At 61.6% G+C, this 22,273-nt stretch overlaps 2 protein-coding genes across 6 annotated transcripts; one reads left to right on the top strand and one right to left on the bottom strand.

Annotated features, from left to right (window-relative positions):
- Nucleotides 1-1,641: 1,641 nt before the first annotated feature.
- On the bottom strand, nucleotides 1,642-14,917 carry TNFAIP2 (TNF alpha induced protein 2). 5 transcript variants are annotated; one of them, XM_045060571.1, is made up of 13 exons: nucleotides 14,788-14,917; nucleotides 11,542-11,908; nucleotides 10,681-11,323; nucleotides 8,628-8,742; nucleotides 8,353-8,475; nucleotides 8,056-8,156; nucleotides 7,371-7,469; nucleotides 6,723-6,843; nucleotides 5,715-5,837; nucleotides 5,316-5,471; nucleotides 5,009-5,130; nucleotides 3,219-3,341; nucleotides 1,642-3,086 (listed from the first exon to the last, which is right to left on the bottom strand). In XM_045060571.1, the coding sequence occupies exons 2-13, from the start codon at nucleotides 11,891-11,893 to the stop codon at nucleotides 2,945-2,947; spliced, it is 2,220 nt and encodes a 739-aa protein (XP_044916506.1). In that variant the 5' UTR covers nucleotides 11,894-11,908; nucleotides 14,788-14,917; the 3' UTR covers nucleotides 1,642-2,944. The 5 variants fall into 5 exon arrangements, 4 of the variants coding, with proteins under 4 accessions (XP_044916506.1, XP_044916507.1, XP_044916508.1 ...); XM_045060572.1 differs by lacking the exon at nucleotides 14,788-14,917 and adding an exon at nucleotides 14,288-14,752; XM_045060573.1 differs by lacking the exon at nucleotides 14,788-14,917 and adding an exon at nucleotides 13,738-13,756.
- Nucleotides 13,114-19,647, top strand: LOC102901107 (translation initiation factor IF-2-like). Its single transcript, XM_045060677.1, has 5 exons — nucleotides 13,114-13,204; nucleotides 14,534-15,270; nucleotides 15,747-15,928; nucleotides 18,986-19,088; nucleotides 19,469-19,647. The coding sequence occupies exons 1-5, from the start codon at nucleotides 13,114-13,116 to the stop codon at nucleotides 19,517-19,519; spliced, it is 1,164 nt and encodes a 387-aa protein (XP_044916612.1). The 3' UTR covers nucleotides 19,520-19,647.
- Nucleotides 19,648-22,273: the final 2,626 nt, after the last annotated feature.

The following is a 22,273-nucleotide window of genomic DNA, read 5'->3' as shown; positions in this document are numbered from 1 at the left end:
CAGCACCCCGCTCCCACCCCCACCCCACGTCCTTTGCCGGGCTGCTCCCCTCCCCTCCCCTCTCCTCCCCTCCCCTCCCCTCACCTCCTGCACTGCTCTGTCGAGGACTGTGTAAGTGGCCTTGCCAAGTTTGGGGTCCCAAACCAAGTATCGCCTCCTGCGTGAGCACTCCCCTCCACCCGCTTTAATCTCTACTGAGTCACTCCCACCCATCACCCCACTGCACTTGGACCTGAACTGTTTATTTAGTGGCTCTGTGTTTCTTGTGGGCCTCAGGGAATGTCAGCCCTTCTGGGCGGCCTTGGCCAGCTTTCCCCGCTGCCCCGCCCCCAGCAGGGATGGGGGAGGGGTGGAGGGCCCCATCAATGCTGTGCCCCTCACTCCCCATTCACACGGGGCCCCATGTCCATGTACAGCTGAGAGCAGGTGGCCACAGAAGGCCCCCTGTCCAGGCCGCCCCTCTGTGCCCTGAGCCTGGTGACTCACTCCATCACTAGGGTCAAATTCTTCCCTTAAGGGGATTTTCCTGCGGGATGGGGAAGTTCCTGAAGTGGAACCCTTGGTGGTAGCCAGGGCCAGTGACTTGGTCCCTTCCCCACCCCTTGTGCCTCTTCTTCCTCATTCCTCCTGGAGTTCTGCTTCCTGGAGGTGGGGGGTGCAGGGGCACATTGGGGTCGGGAGCGGAGCTCCGTGCTGAGGACCCCCACCCATCCCAGCCGCAGCCAGGGTGGGCTTTTAGGTCCATCAGGTCGGCCTGGCCCAAAGGATTTGAAGTTTCCAGCTTGTCCCGGGTGCCGGTGCCATAGCTCCCCGCAGGCCCTATCCAGTGGGGGGCAGGCGCACTGGTCCCAGGACCCCCTGCCCCTCCCACCCCATGCTCCGTGGGAGCAGCGAGGTTCCAACCCACCCTCGATCTGCGTGGCGTGGACCTGGGGCCCCAGCTCTGAGGAGTAGGATGTCCAGGGGCCACTGTCCCCCTCCCTCCTTGCTCCCCACTGAGAGGCTGGCTCCATCCCATCCCATCCCCACCTCCACAGGCTCCTCTCCCCTCCTCTGGAATTCACCCAAGGAGCCCCAGACGCCACACATGGCTCCCTTGGGGACCCTCCCTCAGCTATGTGGAATGGAGGGGACCCCGGTCCCAGGGACTCTGCCCCTCCCCAAATCCTGGGCCAGGTGAACTGGTGTCCAGGTGAGCTGGGGCCATCTCTGAAGGTAGATTGTGGGGCTCCCCTGATCACAGCTGCAGCTTTGTGAGATCGGTTCCAGAAATACAAGGGTGAGTCCCCACAGGGGCCTACGGGGGGGGTGGGGATGCTGACATGACTGTCTGGGGTCCACTGCCTACCCCTGCATCCTCAGAAGGACAGTGGGGAGGCCAAACTGGCTTATGGTCCTCTATTTACAGGTAAGGAAACTGAGGCACGAGAGAGTGAAGTGACTGGTCATGCCCCTTCCAAAGGCAGACCCTTCCAAAGCTCATGCTTATGGGTGAGAAGGGGGAGGAGCGCTGTAGGATCAGACACATTGGGGGTCTGACCCAGAGCCTGGGAGATGGGCTTTTCCCAGGCCCCCGGAGGCTAAGAAAGCCGCTGCTGCCCCCCATTCCTGCTCCCCAAATAAATCACTCCAAGCCATGTCTGAAATCAGTTTTTTATATTAAGCTATAAAAATCCGGACCATGTCCTGAGTACATTACATACAAAAGCAGTACTATCAAAAATAATATTAATGACATTATTAACACACACTAACTCCTACAAATGTACAAAGGCCTTTGTGCACCATTTACACAGGCCAGCTCCTGGCCACAGTACCTGGAAAGAGGGGACAAACCCCAGCTCAGTACTGTCAGAGGCACGCGGCTGAGGCATGCTTAAGTCTGAACTGCACTGGCTGAACTGGAGGGCCTCGTGGGTGGGCAGAGGCCGGGGGCGGGGGGTGACAGAGGGGTAGGATAAGGTGCCCTACAGGGCAGGGATGCATGAAGGCTGCAGTGGGCAAAATAGTGCCCCCCCCCCCACCCCAGAGATGCCCACGTCCTGACTCCTGGAGCTGTGATTATGTCAGGGTCCACGGCCAAGGGACCTGACATAAGTAAGGAATTATGGCTGCTAATCAGCTAACCTTCAAATGGGGATGATCCCAGATTATCTAGGTGGGCCAAAGGTAATCAAAAGGGTCCTTAAAGCTGGAAGACAGGAGCGGAGGCAGAAGAGAAGGTCTGAGGTCTGTGATGTGAAAAAGGTTTGACTGGCCACCGATGGCTTTCGAGATGGAAGGCAGCCACGGGCCACGATATTCAGGCAGCCTCTAAAAACTGGGAAAAGCAACGAAATCCCCTCCAGAGCCTCCAGAAGGAGCCCGCCCCGCTGGGATCTTGGTTGTAGCCCATGAGACCTGTGTCAGACTTCTAACCTCCGGAACCGAAGGATAAGTTCCAACTGAAACTGCCACGTTTGTGGAAACGTGTTCCAGCAGCAACAGGGACACTGATACAGAGGCCAAGGGGTCAGAGGTCAGGCTTGCCCTGTCCAGACCTCAGGCTGACTTCCAGGAGGACCCATGGAGGCACCCCTGTCAGTGCATGGAGGACCCAGGAGGCCGAGGCCCCAGATAAGGGTTCATTTTTGCCTCCTTGCCTTTCCAATTCTGCCTTCGAGTCCATAGACGCGCTGAGCCCAGCTCCATGCAGCTCCCCACACTGGGTGTCCCGCCCCGAGCTGGGCCGGTAAACAAATCGGGGCCTATCCAATTCTAGCTGCCCAGGGGTTTGTGCCTTAGCCAAGGCTGGGCAGAAGCAGCAGCAGTAGGCCGGAAGCCTGTCGAGGAGCCAAGAAGCGGGGGCTGGTCTGAACAGCCCCCAAGTGGGTGGCTGCCCACCAAGGGGGGTGGTGCCCGATGCTCACTGTGTGCTCGCAAGCAGGTCGGGTGGCAGGAAAAGCTAACCAACTTTTATAAGCGAAAATAGGGCCTTGAAGGGCTCGTGTGTCCCCGTGCTGACGTCCAGGATGCTTCGGATGCTCTTGACCTCACTGCTCGATAGGTTTCCCTTGATGGCCAAGATGGCACTCAAGTGGCCTTTGCTGGCAAGGAAAGCATCCTGTCAGTCCAGTCTAGTCACCACACCCCTGCTCACCCCTCTTTCCAGCTCCCCAGGCACCTGGCCCAAGCCACAGGGCCCCGCAGCCAAGCCCCTGCCCGTGAGGGGGACTCACTCGATCCTTTGCCCGCTGTACTCCAGCAACCTGGACACCTGTCCTTCCCTGGAGAGCACCGAACTCCTGCCCACCTCAGACCTCCGCACTGGCTGTTCCTCCTGAAATATTCTTCCCCACACTCTGGAGGTGAGCGGCTCCTTCTTACTCTCCGGGTCTCAGCTAAAATGTCACCTCCCCCAAGATTTCCCATCTCTACAGTCAGCACCTCCTGTCATTCACAACCTTGCTTAAACAATCCTTACAGCTCGTAAGTTTATTTCTGTGCCTGATCACTTCATTATGACTAACTCTCATCACGCTGCAACCTACACGAGGGAGGACTGAGACTGTTCTGTCTTCTACTTCATTGCAGAAGTAACGCATATACTTAGAACAGAGTTTGGTACTAAGCAGGAGGCCACTCAATAATGGGTAGATGGAGGGAGCGAGGGAGGATGGATGGGTAGATGGATGGACATGTGGGTGGGTGGGTAGATGGATAGATGGATGGATGGGGGACAGGTGGGTAGATGGATGAGGGGATGGATGGATGAGGGGATGGGTAAGTGGGTTGGTGAGCAGACGGATGGGTAGACGGATAAATGGATGGATAGGGAGATCAGTGAATGGATGGCTGAGTAGATGGATGGATGACTAGGTAGGTGAATGGATAAATGGATGAATGAGTGGGTGGGGAGGTAGATGGATTGTTGGATAGGTAGACAGGTGGGTGACCAAATGGATGGATACCTCGATGGATGGGTAGATGAGTATATTGGTGTTTGTATGGGTGGGTGGATGGATGGGTAAGTGGATGAGTGGATGGATAGGTAGGTAAGGGGGGGTAGATGGATGGGATGAATGGATGCATGGGTAGATGTAGACGGGTAGATGAATAGGTAGCTAAATGGATGGATGGATGAATGAGTAGGTGGAAGGTTAGACAGCTGGAGATAGGTAGAAGGGTGGATGAGCAGATGGCTGGATAGCTACACAGATGGGTAAATGAGTAGACATGTAGATGGGTGTTTGGATGGATGGATGGATGGACGGATAATTGATTGGTTGGATGACTGGATGGATGGATGGATGGATGGGTGGATGGGTTGATGAGTGAATGGATAAATGGATGGATGGATGGATGGATGGATGGATGAGTGTATAGATAAGTAGACAGGTAGGTGGATGGATGGAGTGGATCAGCCAGAGACTAGACTAGGCTGGACTAGGCTAAGCACTCCAACTCAAGACTGTGCAAACTTTCCCTGTCATGTCAGAGGACTCAGCCTAGAGAAAAAACTGCCCTAGTTCACCAGACCTTCAGGCAGCGGGGGGCTGCACCTCCACTCTGAGGATCCCTAGGATGACCTCAGTGGTGAACCCCAGCTTCACTCCTGACTTGCCATGACCTCTAGCAGGTCTCTAGTCTCTCTGGTCTCAGTTTTCCCTCTGAGGGCAGTATCATATTAGGCTAGAACCATGGACTGTGGAGCCAAGCTACCTGGCTTTGCCATCTTGGCTTTACCACTGACCAGCTGTGTCACCTTAGACAAGTTCCTTAAGCTCAGACCTCACCAGCATCATAAGGTGGTCAGTGAGCTTCAGATGCATGAGCTGCTGTAAAGGTCCTGGCAGCGTCGGGCACACGGTCAGCCCTCAGCACAGGCTAACTGCTGGGACTGCATCCTCAAGGCCAGTATCTGAGCTCTACCGGCCCTGCAGGGACCGACTCTGGCCCTACCAGGCTCCGACCGGGTCCAGCAGGGCCATGCTGACTGCCCAGGTCCCGTGGCGCCCTTGTTTCTCACCTGAAGTCAGGGTACCAGGTCGCATAAGTGGCCACCTCGATCTTGATGGCACTGGGGTCTTGCAGGCGAATGATCTCGGCAAGCTTGGGGAGGGCGTGATGCAGCCAGGTCGCTGGGGAGCCCTGCAGGCACAGGTGTGGTTGGAGGTAGGCTGCCCCTTCCCCAAAAGGCACCCAAGGGCTCAGAGAAGTTCAGGTCAGAACCGATCGGGTTTGGAGTGGCCTGGGGTCGTGCCTGGCCCTGAAGGGACTTGGGGGGAGGGGCCGCCCATCCCAGTGGCGCTTGGGAAGGGTAGACAGGAGCTTACATTCTGAGTGCAGAAACTCTGGATGAGCTCGGCATTGGCCAGGATGTGACCCGCCAGTTGCTGCTGCTGCTCCGCGGACTTGAGGACCAGGCTCCGCTTGCTGAGGCGGACGATGTACTCCTTCACCAGGTGCAGGTGTACAACCTCCATGAGCTCCTGGGAGGCGAGCGGGCGGGGACGCGTGAGCCATCACCGCTGGGGAGCTCACCACCTTCCCTCGAAGCCTTGAAGCCAGGAGTCCGGGGAGGGGCAGAGGCCAAGCAAAAGAGTGGTACGTGTGCATGTGTGTGTGTGCGTGTGTTTTCTGAGTGTGTATGTGCACGATAGCGTGTGTCCAGACTGTCCCTCCCGCCCCGCCCCACCCCGCCGGGCCCAGCCATCAGCCCGGCACCTCCTCACCTCCCGGAAACAGTCATGCAGTTCCGAAAACTCAGGCAGCCTCTCGCCCACGGTGGAGATGATTTCCTCCAGGGTCTGCGCGGGGGCGGCCCAGCGGGTCTGTGTAAACCTCTTAAACAGCGGCTGTGACAGGAGAGAGGCAGGATGTCTGGTCACGCCCTCCAGAGGAAGGGCCACCAGCCGCAGACACACGCACGCGGACACACAGGGCCCAGTGCAAGGGCAAGGGGGGGGTCTCGAGGACTCCCCAGGGAACTCAAGTCCCCGTTCACAGACGGGAAGTGGAGACAGGGTCCGTGTACCCTTCTCCAAGGTCAACCAGCTGCAGCTCTGGAGCCAGGACAACCATCTGTCTGCCTTGGGGCCTTTTCCACCGCCCCCTCTGAAATAAATAAATTCCTGCATAAACAAGGGTTTGTGCTTGGCTGAGCCTCTAAAGACCTGTGCCAAGTCACCCAGGGTCACTGCCCGGCCTTCACCACTGGCTGGCCACTCACGGCCGCCTGTCCTGAGCAGCAGGGACAAGGCGGGCTCCCACAGAAAGCAGGCAGGGAACCCTCCTCTTCATTTCCAGGGACCCCTGCCTCGCCCTCTGCTACGGGAGCCAAGGGCTTTCTGCGTATTTTTTGGCCCAGAACAGATGAGGCAGTGGCCATCAAAGGCTCTGGGCATCACAGCTGGGAGTCGGGCATGGGGACCCGGCATGGGCGAGTGGGTCTGGGGGAGCTGTGGAAAAAGCGTGCAGGCTCAGGACGGGGTCTTGATGTGGGGAGGGGCACTAAAGCTCCCAGCCCTGGGCAACCCCTCTGAGGCCAAGCCCGGGCTGAAGTGGTGGGGACGAGGTCAAAGCCCTCCATGGCCCCCATCGCCTGGGCAGCACGGGCCTCAACAGCTGGCCGCACAAGTGCCAGGCACTGGCTTCTGCCCTTCCTCCCCTCCCGGGCCCCCTCCGTGTCCCCCTCCAATGCTAAGCTCAGCGTGCATCCCAGGGCGGGGGGCTCCCTCTACCTTCAGGTCCCCGAACAGGCTCTGGAGCAGGGTGTCAAAGCCGTGACTCTTGAGCTCACTCAGGGGGCCCAGCAGGTGACCGGGGAGGTCTTGTGTCTGCCATTTTTGCTGCATGGCTGTCCTGGAAGGACATGGATGGAGGCAGGGAGGTCAACCTACAGCCCCACACTCAGAGAGCCCAATGCCCTCGGCAAATCTTCCTAAACCACCTTTTCACTTTAGAACCTTCCGTGACTCCCCATTCCCTGTGGAAGCAAGTCCAAGTCAACCCATCTCTGCGCCCCAGGCAGCACCCAGCCCTTCTCAGCCCCTGGAAACACCTGCACCACATGCTCTTAACCCACATCTGCTTCACAGATGTAACCACTGCACCTACTTCACAAGGGTGTCATGAGAATAAAATAAGAAATAAATCCTCCGCAGGAGTGCTGGCCCACCAGCACTTGATAAACGTTGCTGCCGCTGCCCCTACAGACCCCGATCAACTCACAGGCCATGCTCGTTCGAATTCCACATCTTCGCTTATGCTGCACCCCCCACCCCCTCCCGAACCCCGCAACTCCTCTCCCCCTTCCAGCTGCCCTTCCCTCCAATAGGCTGGCAGGCCCAGTGATTCCCGCTCCCACAAACCCCTCCTAGCGCCCTTACCGGAAGGACAGGCAGTTGTTGATATTGGCAATGACATTGGCCCTGTAATTTCTCAGCTGCTTGCCTCTCTCCAGAAATTCATCAAAGGCTCGCTGGTAGCTGTTGAAACCGGAAGGGGCACATGCCGGACCCGCACAAACACCCGGACAATAGCAGCCTCCGGCCAGCCCAGCAGCCTCCCTGGGTCTACAGAGTGCTTTTCCGGTTGACAGGCTCCCTGCAGTCCAGGGAGGGGCTGCTGGCCCCCGAGCATTACGGAACGGGCTTCACACGCTAAAGCCAGTGGGGTCAAGGCTCCCGCTGCCCCCACTCCTCCCTCCAGATCCCTCTATAGCTGGAGGACTGGAGAGGGGGTGAGGGATGGGGAGGGAGCAGCCAAGAGAAATGCAGGGCTGGAGACACGGCACGCCACCAGAAGGGAAGCCAGCAGCCTCATGGGGGGGGGGGGGGTCCTCTTTGCAGCTGGAGGCTGCAGTGCTGAGAGCTTCTTGCTGAGTGGGAGGGGGTGGGTGGTCAGATCACCTGAGGCACTCAGGGGTCCCAGGAGAGGTGTGGGGGCAGAAAGGACTCCTGCTTATAGTGACAGACACCCCAGAGGCAGGAAAGGGATACCCACCTGGGCCACAAGGGAGGAGAGACGGCTCTGAGAGGAGTGGCTAGGCAGACCCCCCCCCCTCACACCCACCTCCTCAGGAATGTGGCCAGCTCCAGGAGCAGCATCTGCTTTATCTGCGTGCCCAGGTCAAGGGTGATGCTCTCGGCCTTGGCCTGGCCCTGGGAGACGATCTGCAGGGGTGAGGGGAGAGCTGAGCAAGAGCCCACCCGGACCAGGACCGGGGAACATGCGGGAACAAGGGGCGGGTGGTGCTCGGAGTGGACACGTGCGTGCGCACACGCAGGGATCCCATGGGCGTGGGCCCCGCACGGTGCACGGCTTCTCACACGCAGCCTGTACGAGAGCGCGAGGGGCCGGCCGTGCTACCTGGATGATGTCAATGGCCAGCTCGCTGTGGCAGTGGCTGTCCAGCCTCTGGGGAGCCACATCCCGGGCCCAGCGCTGACACTCTAGCTCCAGGGCACGGGCCATCAACTCCTTCACACTGGTCTGCGGGGAGGAGAGGCAGGTTAGGGTAGCACGGAGCCCATCACCCTGCCCACGTGGAAGAGTCCCTGTGAAGCTCCTTGCCTGCGTCCTGTCTCCGAGCCTCCTCTAGCTTCCTTCCTGCCCCCCCCCCGCTGCCCCCGCCCTGGACTCACCATCTCATTGGACAGGAACGTGGCCTCCAGCAGCCGGATCTGCCTGGGGGGCAGGAGGCTCCCAAGGTTGAGTCTCTGCAGCTCCCCGGCCAGCTTCGGACTGTTGATGATGTCACTGCAGGCAAAGGGGGGCTAGCATGAGGAAGCCTGCACCCCCTCGGCGCCTCGCCCGAGCGAGAGCCCGCCTTCGCAGCCTCAGTCCCTGGCGGGCCCAGAACTCGATCGCCCTCCCCCATCCCTGCTTCTCCGTCTCTGTCTGCCCAGTTTGGCTCAGGTCAGAAGCCCGCCTGATGCCCGGCCTCTACCGGCTCTCCCCGGGGTCATGGCAGAGGCCTCCTCTCCAGCCTCCTGGCTCCCACCCTCGTCCCCAGCAATCCCTCCTCCAGCCGGCAGGCGGAACTGCCTCTCGAACCCAACTCCGGCCTCCTCCCTGCCGCAAGGCCTCCGTCTCATACAGATAAAACCCGGCTCCTTTGGTGGCGGCTGTGAGACAAGCCACTCGCTCTCGGCCTCGCCCCGACCTCATCCCCTCACTGCTGGCCTCAGGCATCCTGCCAGCCCTATTCCGCCACCCCCAGGTTGGCCCTGCTGCCCCCGGAGGGTGGGTCGGTCCCGGCCGGAAGGGCTGCCCCACCCCAGCTCCTCCACTCATTCTGTGGCGCCCGTGTGGGACCTCGGGTCCCCAGGGACTGCCCAGCCCTGGCACTTCCTCAGAGGCCTTTATCCGCCTGGACACTTGCCCCTCTCCCCTGTCTGGATGTGGCTGCGTGCCTCTGCTCCCTGCATTGTGGCCGCTCTGGCCACAAAGGCCCCGACGGCACCTCCTGAGACTCCCTCTCCCCACGGCTCCACTCGGCTGGCCTCACTCTCCTGCTGCGCTGACCCCAGTGGGCCCCAGGCCAAAAGCCCCGAGGTCACTGGGACAGGAAGGCTGAGGTGCAAGTGCCCAGCGTTTCCTGGTGAGTTGGGATAAGCAAGAAGAAACTGGCTCACGACCGGCCTGTCTCTCCCACAGCTCCTGCCCTATGCCAATCTCCCTGCACCCTGCTGCCTCGCCCACTGCCCCCGCAGGGCCCTTCCTCTCGCCCCCCGCTGGAGGCCGACCCACCAGCACCAGCTGAGACCCCTGGCCACCCAGATTTATCTCCGAGACCCTCAGACACTGCTCACGCTGTCTATACCTCCAGGCTTCCTGCAGGCTTCACACTGGGGACCAGGGTCAGCCCCCATAGGAGCCCCTGGCATTCCGTGCCCTGGCCCTTTCCACACGGCGCTGCCAGTCTTTCCTCACCCTGCTTGTACAAATGACAGATGCGCTCAGGACCCCGCGGAGTCTGGGTCAATCAGAGGAGACCCGAGACACCCCGAGGCACTCTGTTAGCAGAGCCAGCCTCCCACCCGGGGAGCCCTGGGCCTCAGTGGCCAGAACCCAGCTCTGCAGTGGGCTCACGGGGTGACCCGGCTCGATGGCCACACAGCCCTGCCGCACCCCTGGGAGCGCCCCATAGCCTGCCGGGTAAATCCAAACACCGGCAAGCTCTGCACAGCTGCCAGAACGTGTCAGGGCTCAGCCTCTGGGCGGTGGAAGATGACTCCTTTGGCGGGGACATCATTCTCCAGTTTCTTCCAGGCCTGCCGTGTCCCCTCGCCTGCCTGCCTCTCTTACTTCCGGCCACGGGCAGAATTTGGTTCCCCCTCCCTTCCCTCCTCTTCCTCCTCCTCCACCACCTCCTGGACGGCTTCCTCAAGTGACTCAGGCTGGTCAGGGCCCCTGCTCCTGGTTCCCACGGTCCCCGGTCTCCTCTGCCACCGCCCTCCCTGCCCTGGATGGTCACCACCTGGCCCCCTCCTCAGGATGGGAGCTCAGGAGCGAATGACGAAGTTCCTGCCGTTCTCGGCGGCTCGGTTTCCCCAGCTGTGGAAGGTGGCCGAAGCCAGGAAACGAAGGGTTCCGAGTGCAAAGCAGCGCGGGCCCTGCTCCTTTGAGTCTCCGGGGCCAGACAGACGGCAGAGACTCGCCGAGCACCGCTCCCAGCGCGGCCTCCTCACTCACTTGGGGTAGAGGTTCTGCACCCAGACCAGCAGCATGTAGGTGTCGCGCTCGCACAGCTCGAACTGCGCCATGGCCGCCAGCTGGGCCGCGAAGTGCCGGTGGTAGCTCTCCGCGTAGGCGGCCACCACGTCCAGCTCGGCGGGGAACAGCGGCTTCAGTCGCTCCACCACGGCCTCCAGGTCCTCCTTCATGGTGCGGCCCATGTGCAGAAAGGTGCGCTCGGCCTCCGAGAGGCCCTCGGCGCCCGCGGCCGGCCGGCGGCCCAGGCGCTCCTCGGCCGCCTCCTCCACGCCGCGCCGCCACAGCTGCAGCCAGCGCCGGGGCCGCGCGGACACCAGCGCCCCGGAGCCCCCGGCCGCCTCCGCCGCCGTCGCCGCCCGGCGGTCCTCGCGCTCCTGCTCCGTCAGCACCGCCAGCGCCTGGCGCAGCCGCTCGGGCGCCACGTCCAGCGGCCGCAGCAGCAGGCCGAGCACCTGGTGGCGCAGCAGCGCGTACAGCGCCTCCACCTTGCTCTGGCGCCGCACCAGCTCCTCCGCGCTCTCGCCGCCCGCCGCCGCCGCCGCCTGCAGCTCGCGCTCCAGCACCAGCAGCGGCCGCGCCGCCTCCAGCCGCCCGCGCTCCAGGTCCGCCTTGAGCTCCTCCGCTGCGGGGCCGGGGACACGCCGTCAGCGGGCGCCCGGGAGGGGGCGTCGCGCGCCCCGGGCCCGGGCGGCAGCGGGTCGGCCTCCTCCCGGCGCGGCGGGGCCGAGCCCGTCTCTCCCGCGCTCGCGCCCCGCTCGCCGGGATGCGCCCCAGCCCTGCCCGGGGCGCCCCCGCCGGCTCCGATCCCGGGTACCCACGCCGCCCGGGGCCCCGGCCTACCTGTGGGCAGCGGGCCACTCAGCTCAGGCTGGGACTCGGGCTGGCCCTCTGGCTCTGCTGAGCTGGGCTGACCCTTCTTCTTCCTTCCTTTGGTGAAGACGCTGAACACGTTGGCCAGTCCTTTTGGCCTCTTCTTCTTCTTCTTCTTGGTAGCCTCCTCCTCATCCCTGTCCGGGGCTCCCTTGGCCTCCTGGGGTGGCACCAGGTCCTCAGAAGAGGCCTCCGACATGGAGGCCTCTGATTCCACCTCTGAGGCGGGGGGCAACTTCTGGGAGCTTCTGGGGAGGTCGGGAACCCCTGGGACAGTCTGCTGGCCGGGTAGGCCTTGGAAGAAGGTCATCATCTTCAGCATCACCCCGACTCGGGCCTGCAGACGGGCAACAGGCAAGGGGAGAGGGAAGGTAAGAGCGGCTGCAGCAGACAGGCCCCAGCACACATCCGCAGGGGCAGCCATGAGCCTGCTTGGCCTGTTTTCACCGTGTGACCTTCCGGGTCTGGTGATCCCGGCCCAGAGCGGCACGAACAATTCAGCTCCCTCCCCGGACACCAGTTTCTCAGCACCTAAGGTTTCTCTTCCAGTACTGCCCAGTCCCTCCCGAGATCACCAGAGGCAGGGAGGAATCTGGGCATGTCAGGTGTCCCAGGCAGAGGGGGCCTTCGCTTCATTTCGGCAAATCCTCCTGGGCCAGGAGAAAGGACCGGAGGGTGCGAGTGCCATCCTGCATCCCGTGAGACCCTGGGAGCGGAGGCAGAGCCCGGGCTGCTGTGCCTCTGCACAGAGCAAGAACTGAGGTCCACAAGGGTCACGGCACCAGCGGCCGCTCCACCTTGCCGGGTTCTTCTTGTCTGTGTGGAGTCCCAGAGGGATGCTCTGAGCAGAAACATGGCTGCTGCTCCTGCTGGGACCATGAGGGGAGCAGAGCCCCACCCGCCATCCTGGCTTTGGGGCTCAGGTCTGGAAAGCGTAGTGCCCCTCAAACTTCCAGGGGTGGGAAAGGACCAGAGAGAGGCTTTCACACGCCAGCAGAGGCCAGGGGCCCGACGAGGCACCGAGCTATCTGAGGTCACCCAGCAACTCAGACCAGAAGCCGGGCTTCCTGGCTCTTGCTTTACCCCGCCGGTCCCAAACTTGGTGACATTGTCACCACAAAAGCCTCCACTTCCCACGCCCTCCCCAGGTGCCCATCACGCCTCTTCCTCATTCCCTTCAAGGAGGGGATTTATTGTCCTCATCACACAGAACTGACTCGGGGAAATGTGCCTGCGGTCAACAGCCTGGGCCTGGAACTCAGATCACCTGGTGCTGCGTCCTCCTGCCTCCCTGTCCCCCACCGCCTCGCAGGCTGCATTCAGAGAGGCAGGACCCCCTTGTGCCCAGCACCCCCGCCCCAGCACCGTAACCATTATCAGAGCAAGGCCGGTGGAGGGGAACATGGCTGAGCCCAGGAGAGAGGAGCAAGGCAGGGCTGGGAATGGGGAGCAGATAGGATCAGGCCTCCCTGATGACTGGGGCGATCCACTACCCTGGTGCCTGCCCCACCACCCAAGAGCAAACACGACAAGTTGTGACTCATGGAACACGATGACTTTGATTCACCTCTGCGGCAACTCCGCAAGGCAGATGGAATGATCCATCATGCAGGAGAAATTGAGGCGAGGAGGGGTGTGGGAGATGCTTGCCACAAGCCCATAGCAGGCATGGATCAGGGCTGTCAGACCCTTTTCACAGCCCCTGCTGCATCCCCACCAGCCCAACTACCCCCCGCCCCACATCCCTCCAGGGCCTCATCACAAACCCCTGAGTTTGGCCAGAGCCGCTTGGGGGGCAGATGGCCTGAGTTTCTCCCAAGTGGCTTCACCGAGTGCCCTCAGCAGAGTCCAACACCGCTGGACCTCAGCTGTCTCCCTGTGCCATTTGGGCTGAGGCTTCCGCTCCAGGACCAAGCAGGGGGTGCTCCGGGGAGCCCCAAAGCCAAGGTGCAAGGCCGCCAGGCTCTCCCGCCCTTCCCACCCACTGCCCCAGCCCTCTCCCAATCCGTCCCGTTGTCACACTGCACACCCTCAGGAGCTGGTCTGGCCAGCAGGCCGGGGCTACGGGGCACCACCCTGAGTGGCCAGGCCCCACTTCTGCCCTCCCTTCCTTGTCCCACACCTCCTCGGTCCCCACACATGCTAGGCTCTATCCGGCCTCCAGACCTGGCTCCTGCGGGTCCCCACACGACATTGCTGCCTCGTTGCCTCTATGACACAAAATCTTTCTCACACCTTGAGGTCCTGCAGCAGCCCCCTTGGCTGGGTCCCGGGACTTGATTTCCAGAGGCGGCTGGTGCAGTGGAAAGTTAACGGGCTAGGGGATCAGCTGCACCACTCACTAGCATGTGGGCAATAACTCCCTTCACTGGCCTCAGTTTCCCCATCTGTGAAATGAAGATGACGACCCCCACCTCACAGGGCTGCTGAAGGAAGTGGCAAAACCCCACCGCCATGTGCTGGCCCCCAGCCAGCCTTTGTAAGGAAGGGGAGGTTGTCGTGTGTCCCCTTGTCTGTGAAGCCAACCTCAGCATTGGGGTAGAGCGGAGGAGGGCGGGAAAGGCGTCCCTTCAAGCCTGGGCTCTAGGCTAGGCACGCTGACACCAGGGACCGGCTCAGTCATATCATGTGACCACAGCCTGTGGCCCAGCAGCACCCCACCCCCCACCCCATCCCTGCCTCCCAGCTTCTTCTCAGGCACCGCACACCCCTTTACCTCCTTTCTGGGTCAGGGCTGAGGTCCACAGTCTCTCACGGTCTCTGTCCCTGGCTCCTCTGTCCCGGCCCAGAGACGGAGGGCACAGCCATCCCCCCAAGTGAGGACACCCAGACCCAGGCAGGCAGAGTGACTTGGCCTAGGTCACACAAGCCAGCCAGCCCCACCGCCTTCAGCCTCCCTACTGCGGAAGGATCAGAGACCCCTGCGCCTTGCCCCCACACTCCTCCCCCCTGCCTCTTGCAGGACGGAGCTCTTGGCTGGGGGCACCAAATCCGGGCCCCCTGCACCCTGACGCGCCGCCGCTCAGCGCAGGGGCCTCAGTTTCCCTAGAAGTGGGGCCGCCGGAGGCCTGGGGCCCTCGGAGCCTTCTGCCCCTCGGTCCGGACGTGCCCTGGCCGCTCCGTCGGGGGGGATCGGCCGGGAACCCGGGGCGGAGGCGGGCGGGCAGCCGCGCGGAGCGGCGGGGGACAGACGCTGCGCGGGTGGAGGTCACTTACTGTGTCCGGGCCGGGCCGCCGCTGTCCCCGCAGAGCCCGGCGCCGCCTGAAATAGTCGCAGACCCCGCCCCCGCCCCCGCCCGCCCTCCTGCCCCGCCCGCGGCAGGCGCGGAAACCCCGCGGGCTGGGGCCCGGCCCGAGTGTCCCCGAGTCCCGAGTCGCGCGCGCCCCGCCGAGGCGAGTGGGGGCGGCACTGCTTGGCACCAGCCCGGGCGGGGTGCCGGGGCTGGCCGGGCGTCGCCGCGCCTTGGGGGCGCGGGAACCGCACCCTGGGCGGACGGGGACCCGCCAGGCGCTGGCATTGTCCGACCACGGCTTCTGATTGGCCGCTGGAAGGGGCTCGGGACCTCTGTCCCGCGTCACAGAGCCAGCACCCGCCCCGGCTCCCGAGCTCTCTCCCCGCGGGGTCCCGGGGACCGTCCCACCCTGACTCCCTGGGCTGCGCGAGGGTTGCCCCCTCTGGGTAGAGCGCCCCGTCTCCGGGTATCCGGGAGGCAGGGGGGCGGCGCTGCTGGAGGAGGCGGGGAGGGGAAGGGGGCCGCAGGGCTGGCCAGCTACTGACACAGCGCACCGTGCTGGGGGCTTGGCATCCGCTCCTTCACGAGCCTGGCTCGAAAGGGGGTAACGGCTCAGAAAGGTGACGTGACCTCCAAGTCGCCCGAGGTTGCACACCGTGCTGCGGACTCCCGCGGGGGCACTTTCCCTTTCTGGGATTGGGGTGGGGCCGGGACGTCTTGCGAGGCACCAGGCCCAGACCCCTGCAGCTCAGGCTTGATCCTCACGCAGTGCAGCCGTGTCCTTACTGGCCTTGGGCAGGGCAGGCCCCTTTCTGGGCCTCAGTTTCCTCATCCAAACCCAGTTTCTCCCTTTCTCTGGGTCCGGCGGAGCTGGGGGGCGGGGGCGTGGCTGGGGAAGAGCCACCATCAGCGCCTCACCCCCTTCCCCATTTCTTGTTGTAGGAATTCTTGCCTTCTGGAAAGAGTGTTGTCATTGAGGAATTCCCCAGCTGGGCACCGGCTTCCCTTTTACTCCTTGCTCGAGCCTCTGCCCCTTCCAACCTTTTGTTTGCCTCTGCCCTTGGTCTCTCTCCCCCAACGTGTGGATTCCTGCTCCCCGTACCAGCTGGGCAAAGATCTCTGAGGTCAGGGAGTAGGTGGGGTAGAGGGGAGCTGGGGGTGCCCTTTGCACTAAGAGCTTCCTCTTCCTCCTTGGGAGTGGTGGTCAAGTACCAGGCTTGGGCTTGGCTGTAGATCCCGTCCCTGGGGGGCACTTGTGGGGGGACCTCAGGAAATGGCAGTAAGACGGATTCCACACTCTCTTTCCCTAAGTGTCTGGTGGGGGGGGGGGCGGCGACCACTGCAGAGGAGCCGACAGAGCCACAGTGCCCCGGGGCTGGGAGGGTCATTCCATTTCCTCCCTGGTGAACAGACTGTGGGGATGAAAGGCCACGCCCCCAAGTTCATCCAGCCAGACAGGGGCCAGGAGGGTGGGAGCCAAGGGGTCCTGGCTCATTGCCTCCTGTGGCCACATTGTGCAATCCCCACACTTTCCTGCCAGCCCTCCTCTCCTCTCCCCAAACAGATTGGGAAATCATTGGAGAAACTGAAGTTTTCTGGGTCATCGTGGGTGTGTGTCCGGGGGAGGGGGTTGTCAGGCCCACACACCCCACCACCCATCAGAGCCCCGGATCCTGATCAGCAGAGACAGGACGGACACTTCACCGGGCAGGTGCTGGGCAGCCAACTTCATCCCTGGATGCCCAGGCTGCCTGGGCTCCCTCTCCATGGCCTCACCCTGGGCAGCAGCCAAGAGTTGGGAAAAGTTGCCTTCTCCTTTGTGGCCGTACCACTCACTTCCCCTTTCCCTGAGTTGAGATAGGAGGTCAAGTGCTTCCTACACGGAGCCCCCAACACAAGGGAAATCCTCTGAAAACAGGGCTGCGTAGACGGCCAGGGGACGACAGCCAGTGGGGCAGGTGCCGCTTTTATCCCGTCTGGAGAGATGAGGAAACCTCCCCAGGAGGCCAGACGCTTCCAGAGAAGGCCAGCCAAGGATTCCACCCTCAGCAGGAAATGAGCATCAAGACGCTGGTTGGGGGTGTTCCTGCCGGCTGCTGTCCCAGTGGCCACCTCCCTGAGGGATGGGTAGGGGAGAGCAGGCCACTCCACCCGGAAGAGAGGGGTGGACAGCAGACAGAGCAGAGTGGCATCAGACCCCTCCAGCCTAGCCCGGAAGTCAGGTGTATCAGCCCCCGGCCAGCAGTAGCGGTCAGCTCCTCACCGGCAGCCCAGGGCTCAGAAGCCCAGGACAAAGCGAGTCGGCCTCCCTTCCCTCTGCTCAGAAATGACAGCTGGTTGGTTTTTAAAGTTCTGATGAAGCACGCATAACGTAATTTCCCATTTTGACCATCTTAAATATACAGTTGGGTGGTGTGTACATTATTACGCAATATTATTATTACTTCACCACCATCCCTCTCCAGAACATTTTTCACCTTGCAAGAATGAAATTCTGTACTTATTAAACGTTAACTCCCCGTTTCTTCTTCCCCGAGCCCCTGGCAATCACTGTTCCACTTTCTCTTTGTAAACTGGACTATTCCAAGCACCTCATAGAAGTGGAATCATAACAGCATTATTATTCCTTTTGTAACTGGCTTATGTCACTCAGCACGATGCCCCCAAGGGTCACCCATGTTGTAGCTGGGTCAGACTCTCCTTCCTTTTTCCAACTGAATATTTCATTGTTTATGCAACACGGCCTGTCGGTGGACGCTTGGATTGCTGCTACCCTGTGGCCGTCGTGAGTGATGCTGCTTTGAACGTGGGTGTGCAAATACCTGTTTGAGACCCTGCTTTCAACTCTGAGGGTGGTGAGTTGACGTGTGTTGGCCTCCACAGGTGCCGAGCTCTGTTCTAAGTGCTTTACATGCATTAGCAGACACTCCTTCACAGACGAGGGAAACAGAGGCACAGACAGGTCCAGTCATGTGCAGGAGGGTGCAGCTTCGAGCAAGGGTCAGCAGGTGCAAAGGCCCAGGGAGGGGATCGCACAGGAATGAAGGGCTGGGCTTCACTGGGAAGACCCGGTCAAAGTGCCTTGGTCGCAAGGGCAGTGTTGACCGTGTGGTGGACTCCCCAGGACCGGGTGTCTAGGGCATTCCAGGATGTCACTGAGCCCTTCCCCCATGGCACAGGCCACTTCCTTTTGCGAGAAGACTATGCATTTACCGCCACCCTAAACCAGCTCTCCAGTCCTACTTCTCCCTATCCGTCTCAGGCCATCACCCGACCTGGGACCCTTCCCTCATCCTGGGGACACCCCACTCACCAACGGCACTGGGCAGAGCCATTGTATCCCCTGTTGACAGATGAGGAAACTGAGTCTCAGAGTGTAAGTGGACACAGAGTTTGAGGCCTTGAGTCTGTGGTCCCTGCTGCCACTGACCTTTCCCAAAAGGGGAAGTCACTTGTTCAAGGGTATCTGAAGTTGCACCAGACCTCAGCTGGAGTCTGCTGACCTCCCCAGGGACCACGGGATGGCCAGGACAGCTGACCGGGAACCTCCCTCACAGGGCATGCCCGCCCTCGCGCGCACTCACCAGGCCAAATGTTTACCAATAGATAGTGCCCCTCCCATCACCCATGAAGCCTCTCCCCTCCCCCCTCCCCCAGAGGAAGCCGGCAGCACCATCCCTTCAGCGTCTGCCTGATGCAGAAACTGAGGCAAGGGGAAATGGCTCCTGCAGCTGTTCCCTGAGACTGGCCCACCTCAAGCCCAGCCCTCTTCCAAGGAGTGCAGGGCAGTGCAAGTCAAGTTCAGCTCCTGTCTCTTCTGGCCTGGGGCTGCCCTGGGGCCCTTCTCCGAGTCCGTAGGATGTCCAGGAAAACGGCCAGGAGGCTTGCTCCCCCAAAGGCCCCACCAACGGCGGAGGCAAGTCACATGGCAGGGGCTCTCTGGGAATCCCAGCACCGCACGGGCCTGGCCAGGCGGGGACGAGAGGGATGCTTCCCCGCAGCCTCTCAGGGCCTGGGTGCTGAGAACTCGCCCTCATCCGACAGGGCACCGGAAGCTGCGAGCTTCTGGATCTTGGAGAAGGCAGGCATGATGATGAGGGCTTGGGCGCGAAGACCACCTGGCCCCTGGGGAGCTGCGTCACTCACATCTGTATTTTCAGACACGTGGCTCCATCCCTCAGGCCTCAGTCTTCCCTCCTGGAAGTGGAGGGGACACACGCTCAGGAGGTTGCCAGGGAAGGCTTACGAGAGACGTGCGTGCAAAGAGCAGTAACGCTCCTCTTGGTGAGTGCAAGCCACAAGCCAGGCTCTCATCCGGCACCATATTTGCGTTTTCTCATGTGATGCTTCCAATTTTACACCAGGAGATGGAACCCAGAGAGGGAGAGTAACTTGCTCAATGTCACACAGCCAAGAAGGTGCAGAGCTGGGGTCCCAGCCCGGGGTGTCTGAATCCAGAAGTTGACTCTTACCGCTGCCCCGAATCCACGGGAAGGGGGGAAGCCGTAGATCGCGGAGCACAGCCAGGCAGGCACCCAGCGGGTGCCCCAGAAACCGCGGGGCTTTTCATGACATTCCTCTTTTCCGACATCCTGAGATTCCATGATTTGAGGATTCTGGCAATCTGACGGTGTTAGGTCCTTTATCACTTGCTCTGTTTACAGGACTGCCCGAGTCCCCAACCGCCTCCAGCAAGAGGCTTCATGGATGCCTGACATTTCGTTATCCACGTATATTCCTCGGATGAGCATCGCTTTTTACAAATGCCAGTATCCTGTGAGGATCCCCTGGTTGCTTCTGGGGAAGGATATAGGGGATGGGAATATGGAGACATCTCACCTTATAACCGTTTTGTACGTTTACAATTCTGAGCTATGTGAGGGCGCCTGGGTGGCTCGCTCAGTTAAGCATCTGACTCTTGATCGAAATCAAGATCATATCTCACAGTTTGTGAGTTCGAGCCCTGCGTCAGGCTTTGTGCGGACAGCCCCGAGCCTGCTTGGGGTTCTCTCTCTCCCTCTCTCTCTCAAAATCAATAAGTAAACATTAACAAAAATTCTGAGCTGTGTGATTGTGTCACTATCCAAAATATTATGAGAGTTAAAATGAAAACATTTCACAAATAAATGTTAAAGGCCACTAACAGGTGGGGAGCTATACTGTGCAGAGTAGGGGAATCTCGAGAGGAGGAAAGTCTTTGCAATGGACCAGTCCAGGCCCCACGGGCCCCAGGAGAGGAGTGGACCCAGGGGTGGGCTTGACTTGTCTGGGGTTTGGTCCCCTTGAACCATTTCACCAGAGGAGGGCCTGGGGCGGGGCGGGGGGGGGCGGGCTGAGACCCTGGCAGCACTTGCCCAGGGGAGCTCCCGGCCCCGGGCACATCTCTCCCACAAGAGGGCCTGCGCTGCCACCAGGGGGGCCTGGTCCTCCCAGACCCAGGCCTCTGTGGAGCTGGCCCTCATCAGCAGCATCCTTACGGGCCCCTCAGCACCCAGGGCTCCACAGCCAGCAGGGGAAGGGTGGGCCCTGACCTGGGAGAAGGGCCCCTCTGGCCTGCTGGAGTTCCCAAAGGGACTTGGTGGCAGCAAAGGAAGGAAGTGACAATGCGGCTGGAGGGTGACTCTGGGAACACTGCAGCCTCCTCTCCCCTCCCCTGAAGGGGTGGGGGCCCCATAAGGACTGCCTGCTGGCCGATGAGGGTGCCGCCCTATGTACGGGGGCTCCATGTGGCCAGGGGCCAGGAAGGAAGGGGCTGGGGTCACCGGGCAAGCAAGGAAGAGAGAAAGAGGCTGTACGGGGACAGAGGCGACACACTGTCATTCACAGCGTGCCCGGATCTGAGGACGGTCTCGTCTACTCCCGCCCTCCCTCACCTATGGGGTGCTGCAGATGAGGGGACAGAGCCTCAGGGAGGAGATGGCCCCGGGTTACCAGCGAGGAGGGCAGAGCCGAGACCCGAAAACACTGCTGCCTGGTATGGCCCCGTGGGCTTGTACGGCACAACACTCTCCAGGGGAGCTGGGCCCAGCCACGAGTCCCAGCAGGGAGAGGAGCCCACAGAAGGCACGAGTCTGAGGCTGAGCTAGGGCGAGGCTCCTAGGTGACACTCCAGTCCCCGTCTGTCACCCCAGGATCGTCCTGGGGCTAGCAGGACTCTCAGGCTGTGGCTCACCATGTCCTGGGACCTGGGCACTCTGCCTTGGGCAGGGCGGCCCTCTGCATATTCTCACTGCCCTCCCCAGGTTGGGCTGGGGTCCCCAAAACTTCTCAGAGCAAGCCTTGTTTCAAGAGCCCGCAGGCTCGGGGCCAGAGGCCAGAAGCAACCCCCAAGGCAGGAAGGAACCCCAAGAAACGTGAGCATTGAAGGAAGCCAGGCTGAGCTGGAGAGGAAAGAGAAGGGAGCCGTGCGGGAGAAAGAGGGTGGCCAGACAGGGACGGAACCAGGGATCAGCTGGGAGGGCCCAGGACCCGAGTTCTAGGGGTAGATCGGATGTCCTGCCCCACCTGGGGAGTGCAGACACGGGGCAAGGCCCCTCCGTCCCCAGGCACATTCCAGGAACACCCATGCGCACATGCTTCCTTGTCAGCCAGACAACCTGGCCTACAAGTCCGGAAGCTGCCCTCTGAGGGCCAGCCCCTCCCCCACACTTGGCCCGGACAACAGGATGGCCAACGAAATACTCCAGGCTCTCCGCAAGGCCTCATAAGACCTGGTGGGATGGGAGAGCCAGGGGGTCTGAGGCAGAATGGTCAATGGGCAGGGTCCGGTGCCCCTGGCCTGGCCCACCTCTGGGCCCCAACCGTCCTGACCACAGCCTCGGAGGAGCTGCCTCCTGTGCATCTCAGCTTGGCCTCGGGAAGCCAGCCCCTGCCTCCAGGCGCTGCTGGGCTCACAGGAACACACACGAGGATCTGATTTCCTGTCTCCAGGCCCAGACACACTCCGGAAGATGGCCCTGGGTCTCAGCCTGAATCCTTTCCACTGCAACAGGATGCTCCTGTCAGCGAGGGGCTCCCCCACTTTGGCGCCTCCTCCCAGCCTCCTCCTGGGCGCCTTCCCCACTCACCGACCCCACCGGCCTCAGGCTTCGCTGTCACTCAGAGGCCCCCACTCCTGCAGCAGGGCCTTTTTAAGTTTTGCTTGCAGACCATGGCCTGGCCAGGCCCTGGGGATGGCATTACAAGAGAGCCAGGCATCTGGTTTTCTGGCTGGCTCGTATGTAACCCTTCCCAGCCTGGGGGGCACAGACAGCACCCCCATTTCACAGCGAGGAAAACAGAGGCATGGAGAAGTAAAGGAATGTGCCTACGGTCTCATGACGGGAAAGTGGCAGGGCTGGGACTGCACCCTTCCCCACCTCTGCAGCCTGCCTTGGGAACCCAGCCCCAGGGCTCTCACCCTAGCCAGGGGCTCAGGGGGGCGGGGGGGAGGGGCAGGCGTGTTAGGGCCGGGGTCAGGGCAGGGGCTG

Source organism: Felis catus, chromosome B3 (assembly GCF_018350175.1).
Source record: "Felis catus isolate Fca126 chromosome B3, F.catus_Fca126_mat1.0, whole genome shotgun sequence".
Classification (NCBI taxonomy): Eukaryota; Metazoa; Chordata; class Mammalia; order Carnivora; family Felidae; genus Felis; species Felis catus.
This window is presented reverse-complemented; position numbering and strand designations above follow the sequence as displayed.